Source organism: Pseudoliparis swirei, chromosome 11 (assembly GCF_029220125.1).
Source record: "Pseudoliparis swirei isolate HS2019 ecotype Mariana Trench chromosome 11, NWPU_hadal_v1, whole genome shotgun sequence".
Taxonomy (NCBI): domain Eukaryota; kingdom Metazoa; phylum Chordata; class Actinopteri; order Perciformes; family Liparidae; genus Pseudoliparis; species Pseudoliparis swirei.
In genome coordinates, this window is record NC_079398.1 from 18,072,441 (window position 1) to 18,095,419 (window position 22,979).

Sequence of the window (22,979 nt, forward strand, 5' to 3'; positions counted from 1 at the left end):
ATAAACCTCCACCATGACATCTCCTCGCTTTCCCATCTCTTCTAAGTGTTGCATTCTCATATTTTTTAGATCTCTTAGTCATTCAAATGTTGTTGTTTTTTTTACCCCATACATGCCACTATTGTTCTGTTTACTCTTTTTCTGCAGTGAGATTCTGTTCGGTGTAAATATAAAGTGACATTGCATATAAATGTGTGCCGTGTCTGATACATCTGATTAATTTTTAGAACAATAAATGAAATGAGAATGCTCAGATGACAGCAAGAAAAAAAAGTTATTGTGAAAGTAAAACAATGTGAGCAGAAACTATATATCTGTTGAACATGGACAGACTTTCTGCTTAGCAACAAAACATGTTCTTATTCAAATCCCAAAACTATGGAGTTACAGTTAGTACTGTTTCGTTTGTAAAACCTCTGGAATTTATTGAGATATTTCCATAAACTAATAAGTAACAAGATACTTTAATCATGTTACACAGCATTTGGGTTAAATTCAAGTTGGCTCTGATTGTTTATTGGATAATGTTGTATATAAATGGATGTCAAAGCGTATAGATCATCTCATAGATGTGACCCCCCGAGCAGGATCTTCATCTTACACATGTTTATTTCATTTCCTCGAGTTTACTCCATTAACCGCAGCTGCAACCGACACGCAGTAACGCAGGCGCCCGCTAGAGGGCGACAGAGCGCGGTAAACGCTGCGGTTAAAGGCTCAGAGGACATCTCGACGTGAGACAGATTGAGTGCTGTTTAGGGGCAACAAGAGAGGGGGGGGGGGGGGAGAGAGAGAGAGAGAAGCAGTAATGTGTGAGCAGAGGGCGGATGTGGCTCACTGATCTGGAATCAGCGGTCTCCTCTTTCACTGAGTGGTTCGTCTGAAGACAGCACCTACATGCGCACTGGTGGGAACTCACCTGCTGCTTATGAGCCGAGGAACAGCTCACCTGACTATGGGAAACAGTTACATCCTATACACCTGGAGAACAAACAATACCTCAGTAGTGGAATAATTACTCTGTTATTTTAGTAAAATATCAATGCAACAATGTATGAATACTCTTTAACAAGTAAGCAACCTACATATGAACTTACACTGGTAAAAGTATAATGTATGTATTAAGTAGAGTGTTGCTGTATTTATTGTATTCTAATATTTAGTGGATAATAATGCAACACAATTATTATTATTCATTTATTATCATTGTTATTATTTAAAAGCCTTTGAGTCTCTATAAAAGCGCTATATAAATTTGAAGTTATTATTATTCATTTAGTATTATCTAAGCATCTTTGAGTGTCTAGAAAAGCGCTATATAAATTAGAAGAGTTATTATTATTCATTTATTATTATTATTTAAGCATCTTTGAGTCTAGAAAAGTGCTACATAAATTAGAATAATAATAATTATTCATTTATTATTATTTAAGCATCTTTGATTGTCTAGAAAAGCGCTATTACAATTGGAAGAATTATTATTATTCATTATTATTTTTATTTAAGCGTCTTTGAGTGTCTAGAAAAGCGCTATTAATATTTAAAGAATTATTAATATTCATTTTTTATTATTATTATTTAAGCGTCTTTGAGTCTCTAGAAAAGCGCAAAATAAATTCGAAGTATATTATTATTATTATTATAATTTTACGACATAATCACTTGATTTTCAGGGGGGAAAAATAGCAGTTATTATCAATTACAGTGATCATGAAAAAAGGTATAAGTAGAAGTTATGAAAAAGCTAATGTAAAGTAAAAGTACCTCGAACTTCTACCTATAATGTAATGCAATCATTACCATAGCCAAAAGCCATATTTTAAATCTTTTTAATATATCTCACATTTGATTTATTTACAACAACAAAAAAAGACGAGTGGCTTCGTGACATAACACTGTTTTTTTGGTAAAAATCAACATGAAACCAAAAAAAAACGTGTACCAGAAGCGTAAACCGTACAGAACACACAGATAAATAACACCAGCGGCGCGTCGAGGTCATTGTCAAGGTCGTCTTCAAGGTCGTCCTCTTTGCACGTTGTTTTTTGACGCGTGTCACCCCGGGGTGCTCTGACAGGGTGCTCGTGTATTGCCTCCACATTGTCTGTAGTGACATCAGTAAATCTGGAATGTGTCGTCTGGCTTTATTAACACTTAAATGTTTTATTTTTATTTTCACCACCAACACACCTCCAGGCGTTCTGTGAGGACACCACATACACACTTTGGTGTGTACCTGGAATTTGAATGACACACAAACAGTTTTGGCACGAATGTAAAAGGCGGAGCTTAAAGAACACGTTCAATAAATAAATGAATAAATAACTTCTACAAAGTCACAGACATAAAAAGGCTGACGGATCATCGTTTGTTTTTTTACAGCACTTTACAGAACAATACAGGCACGAACTGAAATAATGGAAATAAACTTTTGAGGGTTCATGGCGAGAAACTGAAGCGGAAGACAACAACTCTTTAAAGTTTAAATCATTCCTGGACCTTGTCCCCGCTGAATAAACGTCTTTTTTTCACCGTATTCGTTCATATTTCGGGGCGAGTGTGCACGTGACTCTCCGTTACACTGATTATACTCCACCGATACTAAACCATAAGAACAGAAGAGCAGAGCGGAGACCTGATTTAAAGAAACATCACATTTAAAAAGCTCCTTTTGTTGTTAAACTCTTATATTTCTAGGAGCGGCTCACTGTACAGACCCCACAAATAAAAACATCATGCTTTTCACTTCCATTCAGTCCGATTTCACTTCCTCTGAGACCTCCATCGCATCGCATCGACTAAAAAAAGTAGCTCTTTTCTTTTTAGATGTTCGTAAGGACAAAAAATATATAAAAATTTCAACCAGAAGACAAACAAATTACTCAAAATAAAAAACTCCCACTCTTTCCTCTGTGAAAGACACAACTTCGCACACACAGACGCACAACATGCATCATCGAGTAGCACTTCATGAAATAACAATCCTTCTAATAATCAACATTCTCCACGCGGCTCCTCTCCAGTCACTATTTCATTATAAATTGACTTGTTGATATGAGAGTGTAAATGTTCTTAATCTCACTGACAGGTGTTGTGTATTGTCCATGTTTAATCATGATTGACCTTTTAACCTCTCAGTTAAAGGACACTCCCACCTTCTTCCACCTGGAGTCCCTGAGCACCTTCTTTCATTGCACTTACACATTTTCAACATTCCTTCAATAACTATAAATAAAGCATTTAAAGCATTTCCTACTCACTCATTATGCGACCTCGCGTCCCCACATACTGCACAGGTGCACACAACGACAGCCCGATGCCGAGGTAACCACTATTTAAACATCCTGAGATGCTTCCCTCCGCCGGCTGGTCAGGTGTGTTCAGGTACGTTCTCACGGGGAGGAAATAGTGAGACTGGGCTCATTTGCTGTGTTCGTATCGCCCCCCTCGGTTTCGCTTAATGCACAGCCCTCTTATTGCAGTAGCAGCGGTACTGTGTGTGTGTGTGTGTGTGTGTGTGTGTGTGTAGCTTCTATGTCTCTAGAAAATGGTTCCTCAGAATGCCATAGAAGAACCATTTCTGGTTCCTCAAAGAACCTTTCAAACCAGGGTTCTCTAAAGAACCATTTCCTTAAAGAGTTCTAAAATGGTTCTCCAGTAGGTGATGGTCCTTCGTAGAACCACAAAACCTTTTAACGAACCATTTAAGAACCATTATTTTTCTGCGTGGTACCGTGCCCTAAAAAAAAAAAAATCCACGAGTGCAACTTCATGTGAAAATGCTTACAAATAAATAAAAAACTCAAATTAAAATGACCGGCGCCAAGAACACGTGGTCGGTACCTCACAGCCCCGTGATCTGTGAAGCCATTCAATTAATTACAGCGTTTTTTGTTTACAGGACAACACGCACACACACACACACACACACACACACACACACTCGCTAATTAGACACATCTTGCTACCTGCAAAGGTGTGAAGAGTTTTTTTTTTCTTCACATAGTGAAATCCTTTTTTGATTACAGCATGCATTACTCTACGTGCTAATGCCAGGGGGTGTCGTTGCTGTTGTTGTTGTTGCTGTTGTTGTTGATGTCCTTACAGGGTGGAATGGTGTGAGCTTGTCCTCAGTGCTTCTGTACTCTCAATGTGCCTGGATACACACAAAGAAGAGCATGTTTAGAGCATGTTCAGAGCATTTCAGAGCATGTTTAGAGCATGTTTAGAGCATGTTCAGAGCATGTTCAGAGCATTTCAGAGCATGTTCAGAGCATTTCAGAGCATGTTTAGAGCATGTTCAGAGCATGTCTAGAGCATGTTTAGAGCATGTTTAGAGCATGCAAAGTCTGAATAAATGTGTAAAAACATAAAGTATAAATGGCTCATGGATGGATGAAGTTTTTGGGTGGCATACTGTAGATAGTTTGACTACATAATACATAATACACATAATAGATATTAAAGTTCCTCACCTCTGTCCCCACCGTTCCTCATGTTGGTCTCCTCTTCCACGTCGTCAACTTAAAAAAAAAAACACCACATTTCACTGACGTTATTGGTTCACCATGTAAAAAAAATACATATACATATTCAAAAGATTAAAGCCAATAAAGGGAAAGATGGCGGGGACTCACCCGAGTGGAGCTCCTTCACCAGCGACGACATGGTGTTCGTGATGGAGTCCGCGGCAACGAGGAGATCGTTGCGAAGGTTTCGAGGAATGCCTGGAAAAAGAAAAGCAACGTCACGTGAAAAAAAATAACTGAAGCTATTGTTATTGTTTCTAGATTGTTGCTGTTGCACCCACCCTGGGCGAAGGCCTCCAGCACGTCGCCGCCCACCCCCGCTAGGCAGTCCTGCGGCGTGTGAGTCGGGGTGGAGCCGGCCGAGGTGGAGCGGATGGGCATCGGCATGGAGCAGCCCGCCCCGTGGCTGGGGGAGGAGTGGGGGGAGCCTCCGGACTGGGACTGCAACGCAACAACATACGTAGTCACGGGGTCAGTACTTAAAATAATCTACTATTACGATGAGGTATTCGCTGTCACTGGATGTAAATGTTTGACTTTTTTTGGGGGGCAGAAATTTGTTATATATATATATATACATATATATAAATACATATATATATATATATTAAAAAGAATATATAAATATAAATAAATGTATTCATAAATATAAATACATAAATATATATAAATAAATATACTTATATATACATATACGGAAACACATTATTTTATTTATAGATTTAAGAAAGAGGCATGACATGAGAATTGGTGAGCCATGCTAGCCGTTCCCACCCGTTCCCATTCTTTATGCTAAGCTATGCTAACTGACATAACCATCCTATTTACAGTGCACTCTGGTCTCTCTGCAAAAAAGAAAATCCTATTTCCCAGAATGCCTGTAACTACTCATTGAATCCCAAGTGTACTCATCCCATCATACAACAAGGACAATATGCCTTTTGTCATGACTTTTTAAACACAGTCACAATAATTTGGAGGCATTTGGAGGCCACCGCGTCCCACAACGGACGTTATTTTTAGATTTTGAACAGGTGCTAAAAGACGACGAATGTCACTCTGCATCTTTTTGCTGGTGCGTTGTTGTTGTTGTTGTTGGCCAATAACAACGACATATTTGTTTATTTCCACGACATTCTTGACGGCTTCTGATTTAGATTCATCTCCAAAACAAAGCTTTTGGGAAGACGTTCTGGCCTCTAAAGGTGACGTATAAGTTGAAATGAAACACAGACACAGATGTGACCAGAGGAACGTAATCCTGTCGGGGAGAACAAAACAAAAACAACGGTTCTGATGGCAAGAAAACCCCTTCTGGGAATCCCCATTGTGCCCCTTTACTGCATCGGGGGGTAATGAGGACCATGTGAGAGGAGGGTCACGGTGTGGTTCTGGTTTTGGTTCTGGTTCTGGTGGAGCCCCCCGGGGCTCGGAGCCAGGCGGCAGACTGGAGGTTGTTAGAGCAGATGAAAGGAACCGGTCCTGATATCTGTCCGTTAAAAAAAAAGGAAACCACAGTTCTCTCAACTAGTTTGAGTGAAGGAAGTGAGAACACAGGCCTGAAAGACTGTTGATCCACTGTGGTGCCGCTGAGGAAGCTCGGAGAGAGAGAGAGAGAAGAGGAGGAGCAGAGACAGAGGAGGAGGAGGAGAAGCAGATAAGAAGGAGGAGGAGGAGAAGAAAGAGAAGAAGAAGCTTGCGTTTCTAGGAGTCAACCACGTCGTCGTCTCTTCATCAAACTCATTAAAGCTTTAAACTGAACTTTAATGATCGTGAACATTGTTTAATAATGGCGGCGTGTCTGTGTTTAAGCTCCGCCCTGTGACCTGGTGGTGCCTCCTCCTGGCAGCAGGTAGTCTCACCTTCAGCAGCCTCATGAGCCCCTCCAGCTGCACCATCAGCTCCCGCCGGCTCTCCTGCAGCGCCGACATGCGGCGCTCCAGCTCGTCCTTCCTGTGCCTGAATAGAAACACCAGGATCTTTATCTCCTGAACACAACTTCACAGCTACAGTGATTTCCGTCTTTAGAATATTCAACAAATGCATTTCCTGTATTTCTTCCCCCAGACAGCTGTAGCGATTCAGCATTTAGGTTGACCTTAGGGTCCAATAAGTGGAGGAACAGACTTTGCATTACATTTCACTATTTCGACCACGCCAAAGTTACAAATACCTTATGTGTAAAGTTGGCCCACATGACCATTTAATAAAGGCTTCAACCTTTTTCATTTACTCTTAAATCTGGCCCACAAATGTTGTTTCACCGGTCAAATGTTCACTTTTAACAGTTATCACATGCTTTTATTTTGAAAGGCGAGCTATAAAAAGCATAAGAAACATACATTTAACTATATGGCTGCACCACTGCTCAACATAAATATGTGTGACCAAGACCAAAGGTATTTCCTACCACTGTAAATATCTGGCCGCCCTATTTATATGAGGATTCTGACTCGTTATCCTCTGGTGGTCAAAGTGAGTAACTGCATACAGAAAATCTATTTCTTTTCGTCTGTGATGACGTCAAAATGTTTTTTACACATGTTTGAGTTAAACTGTGAGCACTAAAAAGTGGAATAAATGTACAACGTACAGTAATATCTATTTATATACCAATATACTAATATATATAATATATATATTAATATATATATAATATATATTATACTATATATATCAGACCTGAGGAGCCGCAGCTCGGTCAGCAGCGTGGGGTTCTGCTGAGCTTTCTCCGGGGTGGGCTGGGAGGCCTGCTCGTGCTCCAGACGCAGCCGCTGGATCTCCTGGAGGATCTCCCTGCAGGAGTTAACCAACCAGGTAAGTAAACAGCCAGAAGATGCTTTCACTTAGCGGGCCGGTGTTCTGGCGCCACCTAGTGGTCGGCTTTCAGATTGCGAGCGACAATCGTAAAAAAAACACAAAGATTCTAGGCTTCAGGTGATTTATTCTCTTAATTAAAATATAATAATGAAGTGGTGAAGTACACTTCCAGCATTCTGGATGTTTCTTACGGAAGTCTCATCTGAAAAATGTTAAGAGTTGTGAATTTATTGTCAAAAAAATAATAATCCTGACAGGAAAATTACAGCTTTTTGTTTTTAACGCTTACATATTTTTTGCTTGCGGTTAAACAATCAAGATGTAACATTTAAATTAACGGGCTTACGGGGTAACGTTTGCCCCAATTCCAGTCTTTATGCTAAGAGAGGCTCACCAACTTCATATTTACACGACGTGGCAAGAGAATAAGCGTTCATAAATGTCTCATAAGCTCTGCATGTACAATCTAAATCTGCAGTAAGAGTAAAAAGTTACAATATGTTTTTCAAATAATAAAATAGAAGAATAAAGTGGCATTCTAATACTTAAGTTACTATATTTGAGTATAGCTCATACTTACGAAGTTATAGTTCATTAAACTGATAATACCAGGAAAAGAGCACCTGCGATGAGAGAATACGACTCGTCACCTGTTTTTGTTCTCCAGCTCAGCGATCAGTTGTCTTTGTTGCTTATTGGCGTCAAAGTTGAAACCCAAATCTGTGGGAGGACATTGTTGCTGGAAAATAAATGAGCAAATAGAACGTCATTAAAAACAAAACATCCCGACGTGGACGTTCACCGCCTCAGGAAACGGTCATATTGCTGAGATCTTGGAACACGCAGCACTTTATTATCCTGGACACTTCAACCTGCTGAAAATTCACTTTGGTCACTGCCATGTGTATTTATTTACTTTCCTCTGTATATTTAGTATTTAGTATTGTTATTGTGTTTTATTTGTATCTTTTATTAATGCTCTAATGTGCACCCGCTGCTAGGATCCTGCAATTTCCCCACTGTGGGACTAATAAAGGAATATTTAATCTAATCTAACCTAATCTAATTCCTCTCCTAAAAGCTTCTGCTCTTTTTTGATGAAATAAACCCACTTTTTTTTGTCTTTAACCCTCTGGGGTCATTTTCTCAATTTTACACAATTCACCTTTTAAAAGCACTTTGCATATGACACATACACCATGTGTGTTACATAAAACATTGCAGAACAATCTCATCTCTCTATATAATGAGGCACACTTGTTTACAAGTGTAAAGAGATAATATGGACCCGAAAATTGAAGTTTGATTTTTTTAAATTCTTGTTATCTCTTGTGAAAACATTCCTTTACTCATGTGGACGAACTGGTTTGGCATTACCAAAAGGTCTTGGGTTCACAAAATCGGTGAAATATATGAATAAAATGTTAGATACATGTAAATAAACGTCTAAAACCACATTTTGTATTATCGTTTTTTGAGTAGAAACGACGTGGTCCGTCACACCGTTCACCAAAATGATAGAAATGGGACTGAGACGTGACGTCACTCTGCAGACGAAGCCTCATGGGGTGAGTGCAAAAGAAAAATTACCATTATAATTAGTTTGTTTTCAAATAAATATGTATTTTATACATTTTAAAAAAAAGGGACCCCAGAGGGTTCACGTGATGGATTATCTATTTAAAATTGATGACACTGTTTACCGTCTACTCCCTACTTTCTCGTTGGTTATCAATCCCCATAATCGTGACTAATTAGTGTATAACAAATTTTTTGGGGACCTTTTAATGTAATTATATGAAGTTAAGACCGCAGGGGAAATAAAGTAAAACTGCAGCTTCAACATTGAAGCTCTCCTGGCCTCGAGGGAAGCGTCTGGAATAACTCGGCGAGACACTCGGCGAGACACTCACCGTGGCGTTGCCCGCCTCGACCGCCAGGCGGGCGGCGTAGCGGGCGATGAGGCGGTGCTCTTCGTCGAGCCGACTGGGACTCTCCAAGACGCTGCCCGAAAGTCACAGAGAAATACATCACACACACACATACATAAATATATATATAAATATATATATACAGGACTGTCTCAGAAAATTAGAATATTGTGATGAAGTTCTTTATTTTCTGTAATGCAATTAAAAAAACAAAAATGTCATGCATTCTGGATTCATTACAAATCAACTGAAATATTGCAAGCCTTTTATTCTGATTTATTGCTGATTATGGTTTACAGCTTAAGAAAACTCAAATATCCTATCTCTAAATATTAGAATATCATGAAAAAGTATACTAGTAGGGTATTAAACAAATCACTTGAATTGTCTAATTAACTCGAAACACCTGCAAGGGTTTCCTGAGCCTTGACAAACACTCAGCTGTTATAAATCTTTTTTTTAACTTGGTCTGAGGAAATATTAAAATTTTATGAGATAGGATTTTAGAGTTTTCTTAAGCTGTAAGCCATAATCAGCAATATTAAAAGAATAAAAGGCTTGCAATATTTCAGTTGATTTGTAATGAATCCAGAATGCATGACATTTTTGTTTTTTTAATTGCATTACAGAAAATAAAGAACTTTATCACAATATTCTAATTTTCTGAGACAGTCCTGTATATATATATATAGGAACAGCTCTCATGTAAGAAGGAGTCATAGCGATTAGGGTCAAACGTCATCACCGAGGCGACCTTTAGGCTTGTGATTGGTCATAACGGTGAGCTGGATGATGGATATTGTCAAATAGGGCACGCGAGTATAAATGGGCGTGGCATGTGGCGGCGTGGACAAGATGGCGGGACCTATGGCGTCTCCCTTCTCGGCATGGCTGTCTGCAGTGAAGGGCTGAAGGAGAGCCCGACGTGGGTCCTCAAACGCGCCGTGAAAAAGTATTAAAATCGTATCTTTTCTCAAAGCAGATACAATAATATATATATATATATATATATAAAGCTGCCTGTGTGATGAGATAATTTTAGCTCCTCCAGCTCCTCACGTGCTTGATGATATCTTAAAAATCCTCTTTGGTTTGTCAGCTGTGTTAAAAATAAAATATCGACAAACATTGAGTTGGTCTGCACAAGACTGTCTCAATAATGCCAAATTAAAGGAAAATACATTAACGCATTAAGACGAGGTCTGGATCGGTATAAAAGTTTCCACTAAACTGCCTTCGAGCCCTTTTGATTCTGAACAGGCATCTTTCTTGGACACCTTTTTTTTCTCTCACAGTGGAAAAACGGTTGTTCTTTGTTTTCTATCCTCACACGTGAATTATTCAGAGCTCCATGAAGTGGATATTAGTATTTTTTTTTTCTGTCTGGGATGCTAAATAGCAACGTGTTCCTAAATGTAAACAACAATCTAATTTAAAGTAATTAAATCAAAGTTCATTGCAATGCAAAAACTATATTAAAATTGATTTTGTCAGCCTGGAGTCATTTTTGTAAAATAGTAATAATTTGACTTTCATAACAATAAAATTCCACAAAAACCTGAATATTGAGTAATTACAAAGCTTGATTTAATGTAATTAGCATATTTAGTGATGGAGTTGGTTTAGATGTAAGTTAGTTTACTCACCACCAATTGTTGTAACATAAGCTTTTATATGTATATATTTTATAACGCCTCCCGATAGACAAACTGTGCGTTTCCACATCATCAGTTAACTCTGAATTAAAACTCATGGAGCACTTTCTTCTTTTTAAATTAAAATGTAATCTTCTGCCGCCGCCGCCGTGGTTCTGCATGACTAACAGGTAATAAATTGCGGTTCGCCCTTGGGAGGACGAGCTTCGCGGTGAGCGATTGTCTCGGAGAGAGACGGAGAGAGAGAGGAAGAGAGAGAGAGGAAGAGAGAGCGGATGCCGTGTCAGCAGACTGTGAACTTGAGCCACGAGGAGAGCGTTGCATTATTCAGCGGCAGCATCTTTGACTCCTCTGCTCCGCCCCCTGTGTAATTATAATAATAGATTATTATTTACACACCAAATATGCCCCTTTCATCCCATTCACACTGACTCTCGACACAACTTGTTTTTCTGAAGCGTCACGGCAGCTTGATGCGCAATGTACGCCCTAAATATGGCAGCTTTGTCCTCGGCACTTCCCAAAGCGCCGAGTCACGGACAAAGGTCAAGACAAAGGTCATCGGTGAAACTTCAGGAGAGCGTCGCCCACTGACCTCCACGCGTCTGGACGCAAGGCATCGGGTGTCCCCGTGTCTTGCGGCGATGGAGGTCATTTACGTGGTGGTACCCCGTATGACATCACCGGCCCGCCGGACCGGGGAGCACACATTTCTGAATTATCTCCCAAAGTCTTTGTCTGTCAAAATCAAACACCAGGATGTAAAGTCTCTTCTCTCTCTGTCCACCGTGACGTCTCGGACCCTCCGAAGCCCCCGAGAGAGAGATGTACACAAAAGGCAAAATGTACCCGCCGAAGAAGGGTGTGTGTGTGTGTGTGTGTGCCGCTCCGTCATCACTCATCATGACGGTGGTCCATTACCAACGAGGGGCCAATAACAACAGACCGGAGGCCGTTAAACATGAAGCTGCTTTTCACGCCGAGACTCCAATCCCATCATAATCTAATCTGTCAAATCAAGTGTAACAAGTATCTTTTGCACCCGTGTGTGTAACGTGTTGTCGTAACGTGTTGGCGTAACGTGTGTGTTACTTCTGTGTAACGTGTTGTCGTAACGTGTTGTCGTAACGTGTCTTCCTAACGTGTTGTCGTAACGTGTGTGTTACTTGTGTGTAACGTGTCGTCGTAACGTGTCCTCGTATCTCGGTTCTTACCTTCCGGGCGTCACGAGCATTGTGTCGTTCATGTCGTCGGCCGCTGGGTTCGGCGGACTAAAAAAAGACAAGATCGGAGGTCTTTGAATGCAACACGGTGGAGTTGGCCTGAGCCGGAGGGGGGGGGGGGGGGGTAACGCAATGTGTGAGTAATCATGAATCAGCGATCCTGACTTTTCATTTGAATTCCAACTGTCTGGAAGAGAGGAAGGGGGGGGGGGCGTTATGAACTATGCTGAGTGTGATAATATTGTTTTCCGACAACGAGGAAACTAACTACACTGTTTGAGGGGAGAAAAACTTGGAAAAGGTGACATTGCAGGAGCTACATTTGTGAGAATAAACAAACTGATGGCATCCATCTGGTGGCCAACCCCCCCCCCCCTCACTGGCATTGAAATAACTCATTATCACATAAAAAGGCAAAAAGCACTGAACAGCTTATTTTGTCCAATCTGCATTTTTTTGGCCCAAAATCAAACTATTTATATCCACATACTGTTAACAATACTATAAATACTGTTATCAATACTATACTAAGAATACTGTTATCAATACTATAATATACTGTAAATACTGTTATCAATACTATACTAAGAATACTGTTATCAATACTATAATATACTATAAATACTGTTATCAATAATATAATATACTATAAATACTGTTATCAATAATATACTATAAATACTGTTATTAATATTATAATATACTATACATACTGTTAGCAATACTATAATATACAATAAATACTGTTAGCAATACTATAAATACTGTTGGCAATAGACACAGCGCTCTTCTTCTTCTCTGTGTATTAGTGCAAGAGCAGTTGCATAATTTCTGGATCATTAATTACACTCAAATAATGTGCTGTTCATAAACCAAAAGCTCACGTGTCCCTCTGCATTGATCTGGAGACAATTGATTATTAATTGGTTCAAACATTTTAAATGTAAACTCATTTATACATCATAACACAGTCCTGCGAAAACAATCACAACAGACTGTCCGTCCTCAAACCTCACAGAATACTCAAGTTAAATGTTTACTCGTCTTTTACAATACCCCCCCCCCACACACACACACACACACACACACTCTCACCTCTGTGAGGAGAGGAAGCGCCGACCGGCTGACACCGTACATCCGATGTTTCCAGATGCCTAACTCGCCCTCGACTGAGCGAGCGAGCGTCTCGATGTACTCACACCGCCCGCCGTCGCCAAGGAAACTCAATCGGTCACGTGACTTCATGACGCCGTGTGTCTCTCTCTCTCTCTCTCTCTCTGACTCTTGTCTGAAAGCACACTGGAAATTTAGAGAAATGCCACTCGCTCAAAATGTCTCAATTGCAACTTTCAAAATAAAACCCCTAATCTCCCCTCACCCTGGACATAGAAACAAAGTGCGGCCCGTTCTTTAGGAGCATCTAAACACCGTGACTCCGCCTCCCGCCTCTCACCTTCAGCCAGGTACACAAGTTCGAAGATCCTTCTATAAATAACCATCACGCAGAAGTATTTCGTTTCCCTCTGAGATTTGGATTCGTCTCCTGACTCCTTCACATGACAACCGCCCCCCCCCCCCCTGCTCAGCCCGGGGGCCTCAGAGGTCAAACTGCGGTGACCTTACACAACATGTCCTCACTAAAAGATCAAAAGTCTGCAATGCGCTAAGACGCGTGCAGTGAATGACAAAGTGACCTTTACCAGACTCATATTCACACACTCAGGAAACACGAGTCTGTTCAGTTTGGGAGGTTCTGATTCAACTTGACAATCTACCCTGATTATACCATCATTACTCACACACACACACACACACACACACACACACACACACACACACACACCTGAGGCCGCGCTTACAGACGTCTCCTTTAGTGAGATATCACCTCTTCACAGACAACGTTCATCAGGATCGGCAACTAGCCCTCCCTCTCTCTCCCTCTCTCCCTCTTTCTCCCCCTCTCTCTTCCTCTCTCTTCCCCTCTTCCTCTCTCTCCCTCTCTCTCTTTCTCCCCCTCTCTTCCTCTCTCTTCCCCTCTTCCTCTCTCTCCCTCTCTCTCTTTCTCCCCCTCTCTCTTCCTCTCTCCCTCTTTCTCCCCCTCTCTCTTCCTCTCTCTCTTTCTCTCTCTCCCTCTCTCCCGCTCTCTTTCTCTCCCTCTCTCTCCCTTTCTCTTTCTCTCTCTCTCCCTCTCTCCCGCTCTCTTTCTCTCCCTCTCTCTCCCCCTCTCCCAGTAAACTGAGGATGGCGGTTCACCAACAGATACACGTTTTGAGTGCTGAGTCGGGTTTTCGGAAAAGTCTTTTCACGGCGCGGTGGACGAGAGCCGCAAATAAAAAGAGAAAGGGAACCAGAAATAGACTTTATTTATATCCAAGACACAACGGAGACATTCAGACATCTCGGAGGTCAACGGGCACGTCTCTAAAAGTCAGTGAACACACACACACACACACACACACACGATGCCACCAGCCTTTGAAAATGCCATGAGCACGAGAATGCACTTTGTCTGGAAGGAATAATACGTACAGAAGTCGCTTGAATTTCTACCCGACAAGTTTTTACGTGGAAATGTAATCAGGATTAATCTACCTGTGATGCGGCGGCGGATTTCGGAAACCAGGGGGGAATCGCGCAGATGTATCTTATTTTCGCCAGGAGCAAAACCGATACGCGGACAACTTCGATTTGAGGGTCGTGACCGGAACACAAATGCGAGGATTTTTTACGGAGCGAGGAAGTCGAGAGAGATTTCCCGCGATCCTATTAACGAATCGCTTTTTAGTGTTATTTGGTTTTCATGTTGGACAATGACAAAAGTATGAAATGACCGTAGCGATGGGGGACTTCTGTGGATGTACAGTATGTCAATGGGGTGGGGGGGTTGATTATGGAAGATGAGAATGTAAATGAGTGCATTCTCTGTAATGACCTCCAGGAGCCTCAACAGATTTATACCATTTCCTCCCCAACACACTGACGAGGACATCACCACGTCGGCAAATAATCACGCTGTCTCGACATCTCAGCGAGACGACAGGAGACAGGAAGTGCAAAGACGGAGGGCGGCGGCGGCACTTACACGGCGTGCGGGAGCTCCGGCGGTCTCTCGGCCTGCTCGGGGAACACGGGATGCGGCGGCTCTCCGATGGGGACGCAGCCCAGAGATTTACTGATTGCGTGGCTCAGCTTTTTGGCCGGAGACTTCTGCAAAAGGGACGGCGGGGAAAACCAAAACGTTTCTGTTCGGGTATCGGCGTCTCCACGGTGAGTATCATGCATTTCGTTCTCTTCTGGGTTTTTAGATTATATTTATAACCTAGGACAGGAAAGTCTGAGACATGGATTTATAGATGGATTTGGTTGAAAGCTCACCCAGGACGAGTGCTCCTTCATCTGGTGCTGGTTGCTATGGGGACCGTTGGCGTGGCCGCGCCAGAAGCAGCTCTGGCACAGCTGGTACCCGTGGCACTGCTGGCACCGGTACCGGAAACCCATCATGCTCTCGCTCCGGCAATACGAACATTCCACTGGATGGAAGACTGGGCAGCGAAATAACAACACTTTTATGGTTTCTATTTTTCATTATTATTATTTTTTTTTAGGCCTTGCTTTATGTTTTTGTGCTTCTTTCTTATCTTAACAAACGAAAACCCTTTGCACAATAATGTCCATAAATGTATGGTATAGTTTATTAACTCTTATAAAACAGCAGAGGTGGAACAAAATACTTGTGTATTTTGTGTATTAACTGATTATCACTCTGTAAACATATATACAAGTAAAAGTCTTACATTTAAGAATCCACCTAAGTCATAACAGCTAAATTAAATAAGGAGTGAAAGTGAAAGTACTTCATGTAAACAGGATTTAATGCGAGATGAATCATCCTTTGATTTACTTTATATATTATTGGATAATGTACACCACAGGATCATGTTTTATAATAAATTAATCAAATGTTACTTAATCTGTCTCTAGCAGAAAAAGAAAAAAAATTAAATATTCAAAAACAAATATATTACATATTCAATAAATAAGTATATAAAATATTCAATAAACAAATATATATTGAATATTCAATAAACAAATATGTATTGAATATTCAATAAACAAATATATTAAACATTCAATAAACAAATATATATTGAACATTCAATAAACAAATATATATTGAATATTCAATAAACAAATATGTATTGAATATTCAATAAACAAATATATTAAACATTCAATAAAATAAAAAAATGTAATATTCAATAAACAAATATATTCAAGTAAACTCTGTTTTTGTGGAATAGAAGTATAAAATACAGCATAACATTGTACGGTAGTACAGTACTTGAGTACATGTACTTACTTTCCACCACTAGGACAAATATATCATCCAATATGGAGGTTGAGTGTGAATATAAATAAATATCTAATAAAGTATAGAAATATAGAGTCCAGATCTCACCATTTTCAACATTGGCAAGTCGGTGCATGAGAGGCAGCCACACGAGGCACTGAGGGGGGGGGTCGGCCATCAGCGCGTCCAGGAACGTGTTCAGCACAATCTTCTTCTGGACGCAATCACACACACACACAAACGCAATGATTGAGAGCATCATTAAGAGGAGCTGCAGGAAAAGGAGGCGAGGGTGGAGGTGTGTTTCCTCGTACCTGCTGAGGGAAGCACGTGCGCACTGAGTGCTCCGTGTAGCCGAAGGAGGGGCCCTCGAACACGGCCGTGGGGAGCTTCAGCACCTCCCGGAGGAACTGGTCGAACTTTGGGAACATCATGACTCCGCTGGAGTCGGAGATCTGGGAGAAAATATCTGAGGAGACGGCACGCGTTAGATTTACATAACTACGAGCAATAAAAGAGCTGAAATAGGCTATTGTGTGTGTGTGTGTGTGTGTGTATACGTGTGTGTACGTGTGTGTATGTGTGTGTGCGTACGTGTGTACGCGTGCGTGTACGTGTGTGTAAGTGTGTGTGTGTGTGTTTGTGCTTGGCAATATGCAAGATTAAAGCCGATTCATTCTGCATGCACGTTGCAACAGCGCCGCCGTGTGCTTGATGTGAGCAACTACATTATATTATAATTTATATGAGATATACTTTATTCATCCCCAGGGGGGAACGTCTTTATTGCAGGAGCAAGCATGATTACAATATATAGAATACAATAAAATAAATTAAAATAGAAGAGCATATTACATTTAAGAATTTAAATAATAAAGAAAATACAAATAATTATAACAATTTTAAAGAGATGCCGTGACATTAGATTACCGAAATTGCAAGCTTATTGAAAATAATATATATATATATATATATTTTTAAAGCAGATCATTCACGTGTTATCTTTTCGGCGTGGTGCATGCAGGAGACTCACAGCGTAGCTTGTCCACAATTTTCCCGCCGCACATCGTGGACAGCATGGCTTTCATGGAGAAGACCGTCAGCTTCCCGTGGCTCTCACTGCGAGGGAGGAGAGAGAAAGAGAGTTCTCACTATATCAAACTCACCTGATAAAGTCACCACGTGCAGTAGGAAAAAAAAGACATAAATATTACACGTCTCGACAATAATTTGACCCGAGAATTAAAACCTCACAACAAAATGTCCCAGATATTAACACGTTACACACGGTGCGGGGGCGTGCCGGAAGACGTCCGACTGCAACGTGTCTTGATTGCATTTTTTAAAATGTTCACAAAATCCTGTACTAAAGCCTTAACATCTCAGATTAACACGGTGTATTGGGGTCAGGCTGCCTCAAGAACCTTTCACATCTCTCCGACTCCTTTCAGTTCCGATTCATTCAGCTGTGGGTTTTCCGAGCAGAGGTGTAACGGAAGCTCTTTCCGTGTAGTTCACTTATAGACCTCCGGGGACAGATAGAGAAACGGCTTCCTGTGACCAGCCGGTCACTTCCAGGCAGTCAATCAACCCTGAATGGTATCTCTGGTCAGCGATGAGAGGGCTTTGAATCGGTATTTAGACATGTTGGTATTGGGGAAATAAAACTTTGATGTTTATATCTTTGATTTCCAATTTCCAAAGGTTTCTGAAAACCATGTGATATTTCAGTTTTTCTTTTTTAATACATTTGCAAAAATGTCTACATTTCTGTTTTTTTCTGTCAAGATGGGGGCTGAGTAAAATAATTTTTTTAGAACTTTTTAGATGTTATCAAATGGCTGCAATGAAACAAAGAGAGGAACATTTTAAAGGGGTCTGAATACTTTCCGTACCCACTGTAAATGTTTATTCTTTTAATCAAACTGCGTGAATTAACATATGAATATAACACATTTCCATGACTTTTCCAAAACTTTTGGAAATAACTATATTAAAATGTCATGACTTTTCCAGGTTTTCAATGACCGTACGAACCCCGAGTAGAGCTTCCTGTACATCAAACCAGATCAGGTGAGGCCCCTCCCCCAGCGTCGGAAATACACAAGGGCAAAGGGCAAAACTGCCCCAAAGAGATATAATGTTGCCCCTGATATCACGAGGAGAGGAGGCAACGAATGCCCCATAATGTCCTCGAATAATTATGATAATTTAATAGCATTTTGTTTTTGTTGTGTGTGTATTGTAATGCCTGTACTTGGTAAGTACACACAAAAAATTAATAAATATAATTTTGAATTATAAAAAAAAGAAAAAAGTTATACTTGTTAATATTTGTTTAACAAATGTAAAAACAATAAATAACCACAAAGAAATAAGAATAGAATTGAATATGCTTGTCTGATTTATATTTTTTCTTCAAAAAATCTAAGAAAACACTTTGAATCTGTATGCCTAATAGTCTTATTACTGCCTAATAGTCTTATTATTGCCAATTTTCTCATATACAGTAGGCCTAAATAAGTATATTTATTATTTTTAAACAATGGTTAAATATTATTTCACAAGTTTAAAAAACTGCGCCCAATTTATTTTTAAATGATCCTGGAGTTCAGTCAGTTGGGGTGGAAACTGCCCCCTAAAAAATCAGTAAATGTCCCCCCCCCCATTACCTGTCGTACGTGGCCACCATGAAGTTGAGCAGCAGCCCGATGGACTGCTCCACGTTGATCTGGTGCGTGGTGGGCAGCCGCTTGTTGAGCTGGTAGCAGATGGAGGACAGGATGGTCTCCAGGCGGGACACGTTGATCTCGGCGCCGTGGTCCAGCGCGTTGAGCCCGTTGTCACGGAACGCCTCGATCATGTTCCACACGTCCACCAGGTGAACTGTGAGGGAGGGGGGGGGGGGGGTTAGACTGAGACTGTTTCCATGTTGGGGGGGGGGGGAAGCATCTCTATCCTCTTACGGTTGCATCTCTTCTGCACGAACCGCAGCTTGCAGGCGGTTCGGTACGTCGACAATCTGATGACGTCAAAGTTTTGAGCTCCTGAGAAACAAAAACCAACAAGAGCATGATGAGAAGAAGGAGGAGGAGGAGAAGAAGGAGGAGGAGGAGGAGGAGGAAGAGGAATGAAGGAGGAGAAGAAGGAGAAGGATGAGGAGGAGGAAGAAGGAGAAGGAGGAGGAGGAAGGAGGAAGGAGGAAGAGGAAGGAAAAGGAAAAGGAGAAGGAGGAGGAGGAAGGAGAAGGAAGAAAAGAAGAAGAAAGATAAGGAGAAGAAGGAGAAGAAGAAAGAGAAGAACAAGGAGAACAAGAAGGAGGAGGACAAGAACAAGGAGAAGGAGGAAGAAGAAGAAGAAGAAGTTCTCCACTCACTCATCTCCATGAAGAGCTGTCTCTTCTCCACCATGTTCTTGCTCCGCTTGCTGCCTTCCTCGATCATCCTGCAACACAGCAGAGGTCACACATCGATATATATATATATATATCGATGTGTGAATAAAGACTCTTTATTCTTTATTATGTCCCCTGTTCACCCTGTATAGCTGATATTCGGGTGACTTGACAGACGATTTGAACACATTACAGGATGAAATTAAAAGTTATTTTTAAGGTACAATAAAAACCTTTGTTTGACTTCATTCAAATATTACAGATGTGGAATCCAGTTAAATATATTGCAAAAACAATGATAATGTATTCCATTTAATTGTGCCATTTATTCAAAGAAATAATATTTTGGGAAATATGTTTATTGAGAGTTGACAGCACTTAGTTGACAACACTTAGTGGGTAATAACACATACAATCTCATTCTTTAAACAACACGTTGTCTTGGACCAGACAGAAAGGAAACTTCCCCAAAAATGTCAAACAATTCCTTCAACGTGTGTTGAACCGTTTAAACTTTTAAAAATCTTTTCTTCTGACATCTGATTCAACTTCAGTGTTTCATTATTTTTTGGTTTTGTTTCAACGCAGCTTTCAAAGTCCTTTTGGACACGTGACAGGTGTTCCATATAGAACATGTAGGAGTCTGTTTACCTGCCGCTGGCTGAAGGTCACACAAAGCCAAGCCCCGCACGTCGACCCTGTGAGGAGGAGACGCTCTGTTATACTCCATGTTACTGGAAGTTGACTTTTTCATGAGTTCATTAACCCTTCGCCTCCTTCAAGGACTTCATTGACGCTCATGATAATCGTCCATGGCATCCTGATGGTGCCGGTGACACCGAGGGGAAGCGCTTAACGGTGACGGCCGGCCAATGAGGGAGCGGCTCCCAAAGCGTGTCACATGGGGTCAGAGCACGAGGAACCACGGTTCTGCTACCCTGAGGAGGTCAACACGATTATTATCTATATCAGCAGAAAAATAATCAATTAGATGAAGATTTGTGGCATTATTTAAGTAGAATTTACAACTATTTCTGGGTTTGCAGCTTCACAAATGTCAAAATTTAACGTTTTTCTGTCAAATAGTTGAATATTTCTGGCTTTTGGAGTGTTGATGGGACAAAACGAGACATTTGAAGACGCTATAATGGACATATTTCACTATTCTAACATTGTATAGACAAACTAAATTGATTCAATGATCTGAAGATGAATTGATAATGGAAATATAGCTTTTAATTGCACCATTAGCTCAAGGTGACATCGTTAAGTGTCTTGTTTTTCTTTCCGCTTAACAATCCAACCCCCCCCCCCCCCCCCCAAGGAAAATATTAAATTGACTTATGATTGTGTTGTTGTGCAAATGATGCATTACTGGACCGATGTATGGCTGCAATACGTCCCCATGTGCTATAACTTCAACGCCAATGTCATTGTGTGCAAAAACCATCAGGATGAAGGACTTTACGTTAATGACAACACGTGGCGCTCATTGCATATTAAATGGAGTATTCTTTTGTGATAATATGTGGGAGGAGCTTCTGCTGTACACTTGGGAGGAAAAGAGAGGAAAACATTTGCTGTACAGTGGGAGAGACACGTGTCAGCAAAAAAAATTACACAATGGCTCATTGTAGAAATTCATGAGTAGGCAACTCAGGCCTGGGAAGGCAATGTTTGGAGGTGTGTGTGTGTGTGTGTGGGGGGGGGGGGGGGGGTGATGCAGGAGTTAATCGCTTCATGTTAGATAAGGAATTTCTTAAAAATTCATATAGACCAAATGAATCCACAGATCAGAGCACATTCAAAAAACACAGACCACAATCATAAAATGTCCCAGTTAATGGGATGTTGTTGTTGTTGTTGTTGCATTCACGTAATTAATGTACATTCATTAAAATAATGATAATTATTTCCTCGTGTAACCGCACCTTCGGTCTCCAGAGTGATGACAACATCCCTTTGACGCGGGTCCACACCGGGGACTCAATACCGCAGTGCCTCCTCCTCCTCCTCTTCCTCCTCTTCCTCCTCCGCGGAGAGCACCCACTACTTCAACGAGCCTCAATAAATGCTGCCGCAACACTTTTCAAATGCAACTTCTGACGCACGCAGCCATATTTGGGCGCATTTAAAACTGCCCGTGTACCTCTGGTTTCCGCAATGGGAATGGCGCGTCGTGCCGCCCCGTATATTTACATATGGTAATGTACGGGGGGCGGGGGGGGACAAACAATGGTAATCCCGCATCTACTGACGTCTCCACTACAGAGGCCGACAGCTGGCCTCTACCGGAGGAAAAACACGCAGGTTGCGTTTAGAGCATCATCACCACCACCACCACCACCACCACCATCATCATCACCATCATCACCACCACCACCACCACCATCATCACCATCACCACCATCATCCTCACTGTGGTCGGTGCTGAATAAAGGAGGATGTATTTCATCAGTCGCACTCTCACCTTTTAGATTCAACCCGCGCGCGTGTCGTCCATCCGACGTTACAGCTGCGCGCGCGCTGAGTAACGGCTCTCACGGTCCATCTTCATATCCAATGGACCCGCTCTTCTCTTCTTCTTCTCTCTCCCCTTGTTTTTTTTCCTGTCCTCCTATCAACCTCGGGAGCTGCTGCCTTCTTCTTGTCGTCGTCGTAGCCGCACGCGGGGGACGTTACACGAGCGCCGCGCCGCTTCGCTCGGCATCACCAGCGACCCAGCGGCAGAGGACGAGTGGAGGAGCGGGAGCGGAAGAGCGCGAGCGCGGCGATGCCATGCGCACACCGCATGCGACGCTTTACGCATGTGCGCACGCAACGCCCGCTGGTTTAAAGGCGCCGGGCCACTATTTCTGCTGCATGAGCCAAGACGAAGATTGCATGAGGCTTAAAGGGATATTCCAGTGATGTCGTTGCACTCACAAAAAAGAGACAGAAAAGAGGCTTCCCCTCCTCCCTTCATATATTCAAATTTATTTTTATGCAAGTAATATCCCCACTGTCTTAACATTAAGGCACATTCCTACTCTAATGCAGGCAATGTCATATTCACCACTTTATGGATCTTTTACAA

General features: G+C 41.4%; 1 protein-coding gene across 4 annotated transcripts; it reads right to left on the minus strand.

The window, feature by feature from the left end:
* Positions 1–1,813: 1,813 nt before the first annotated feature.
* Positions 1,814–22,632, minus strand: dtnbb (dystrobrevin, beta b). 4 transcript variants are annotated; one of them, XM_056426954.1, is made up of 19 exons: positions 22,374–22,632; positions 20,555–20,601; positions 19,886–19,953; positions 19,476–19,556; positions 19,182–19,395; positions 17,543–17,628; positions 16,824–16,978; positions 16,618–16,720; positions 15,534–15,700; positions 15,241–15,365; positions 12,150–12,206; positions 9,263–9,353; positions 8,000–8,088; positions 7,212–7,325; positions 6,392–6,488; positions 4,811–4,970; positions 4,638–4,727; positions 4,476–4,523; positions 1,814–4,156 (listed from the first exon to the last, which is right to left on the minus strand). In XM_056426954.1, the coding sequence occupies exons 3-19, from the start codon at positions 19,950–19,952 to the stop codon at positions 4,131–4,133; spliced, it is 1,770 nt and encodes a 589-aa protein (XP_056282929.1). In that variant the 5' UTR covers position 19,953; positions 20,555–20,601; positions 22,374–22,632; the 3' UTR covers positions 1,814–4,130. The 4 variants fall into 4 exon arrangements, with proteins under 4 accessions (XP_056282929.1, XP_056282928.1, XP_056282930.1 ...); XM_056426953.1 differs by having other exon boundaries at positions 16,618–16,723; XM_056426955.1 differs by lacking the exon at positions 12,150–12,206 and having other exon boundaries at positions 16,618–16,723.
* Between the last annotated feature and the right edge of the window lie 347 nt (positions 22,633–22,979).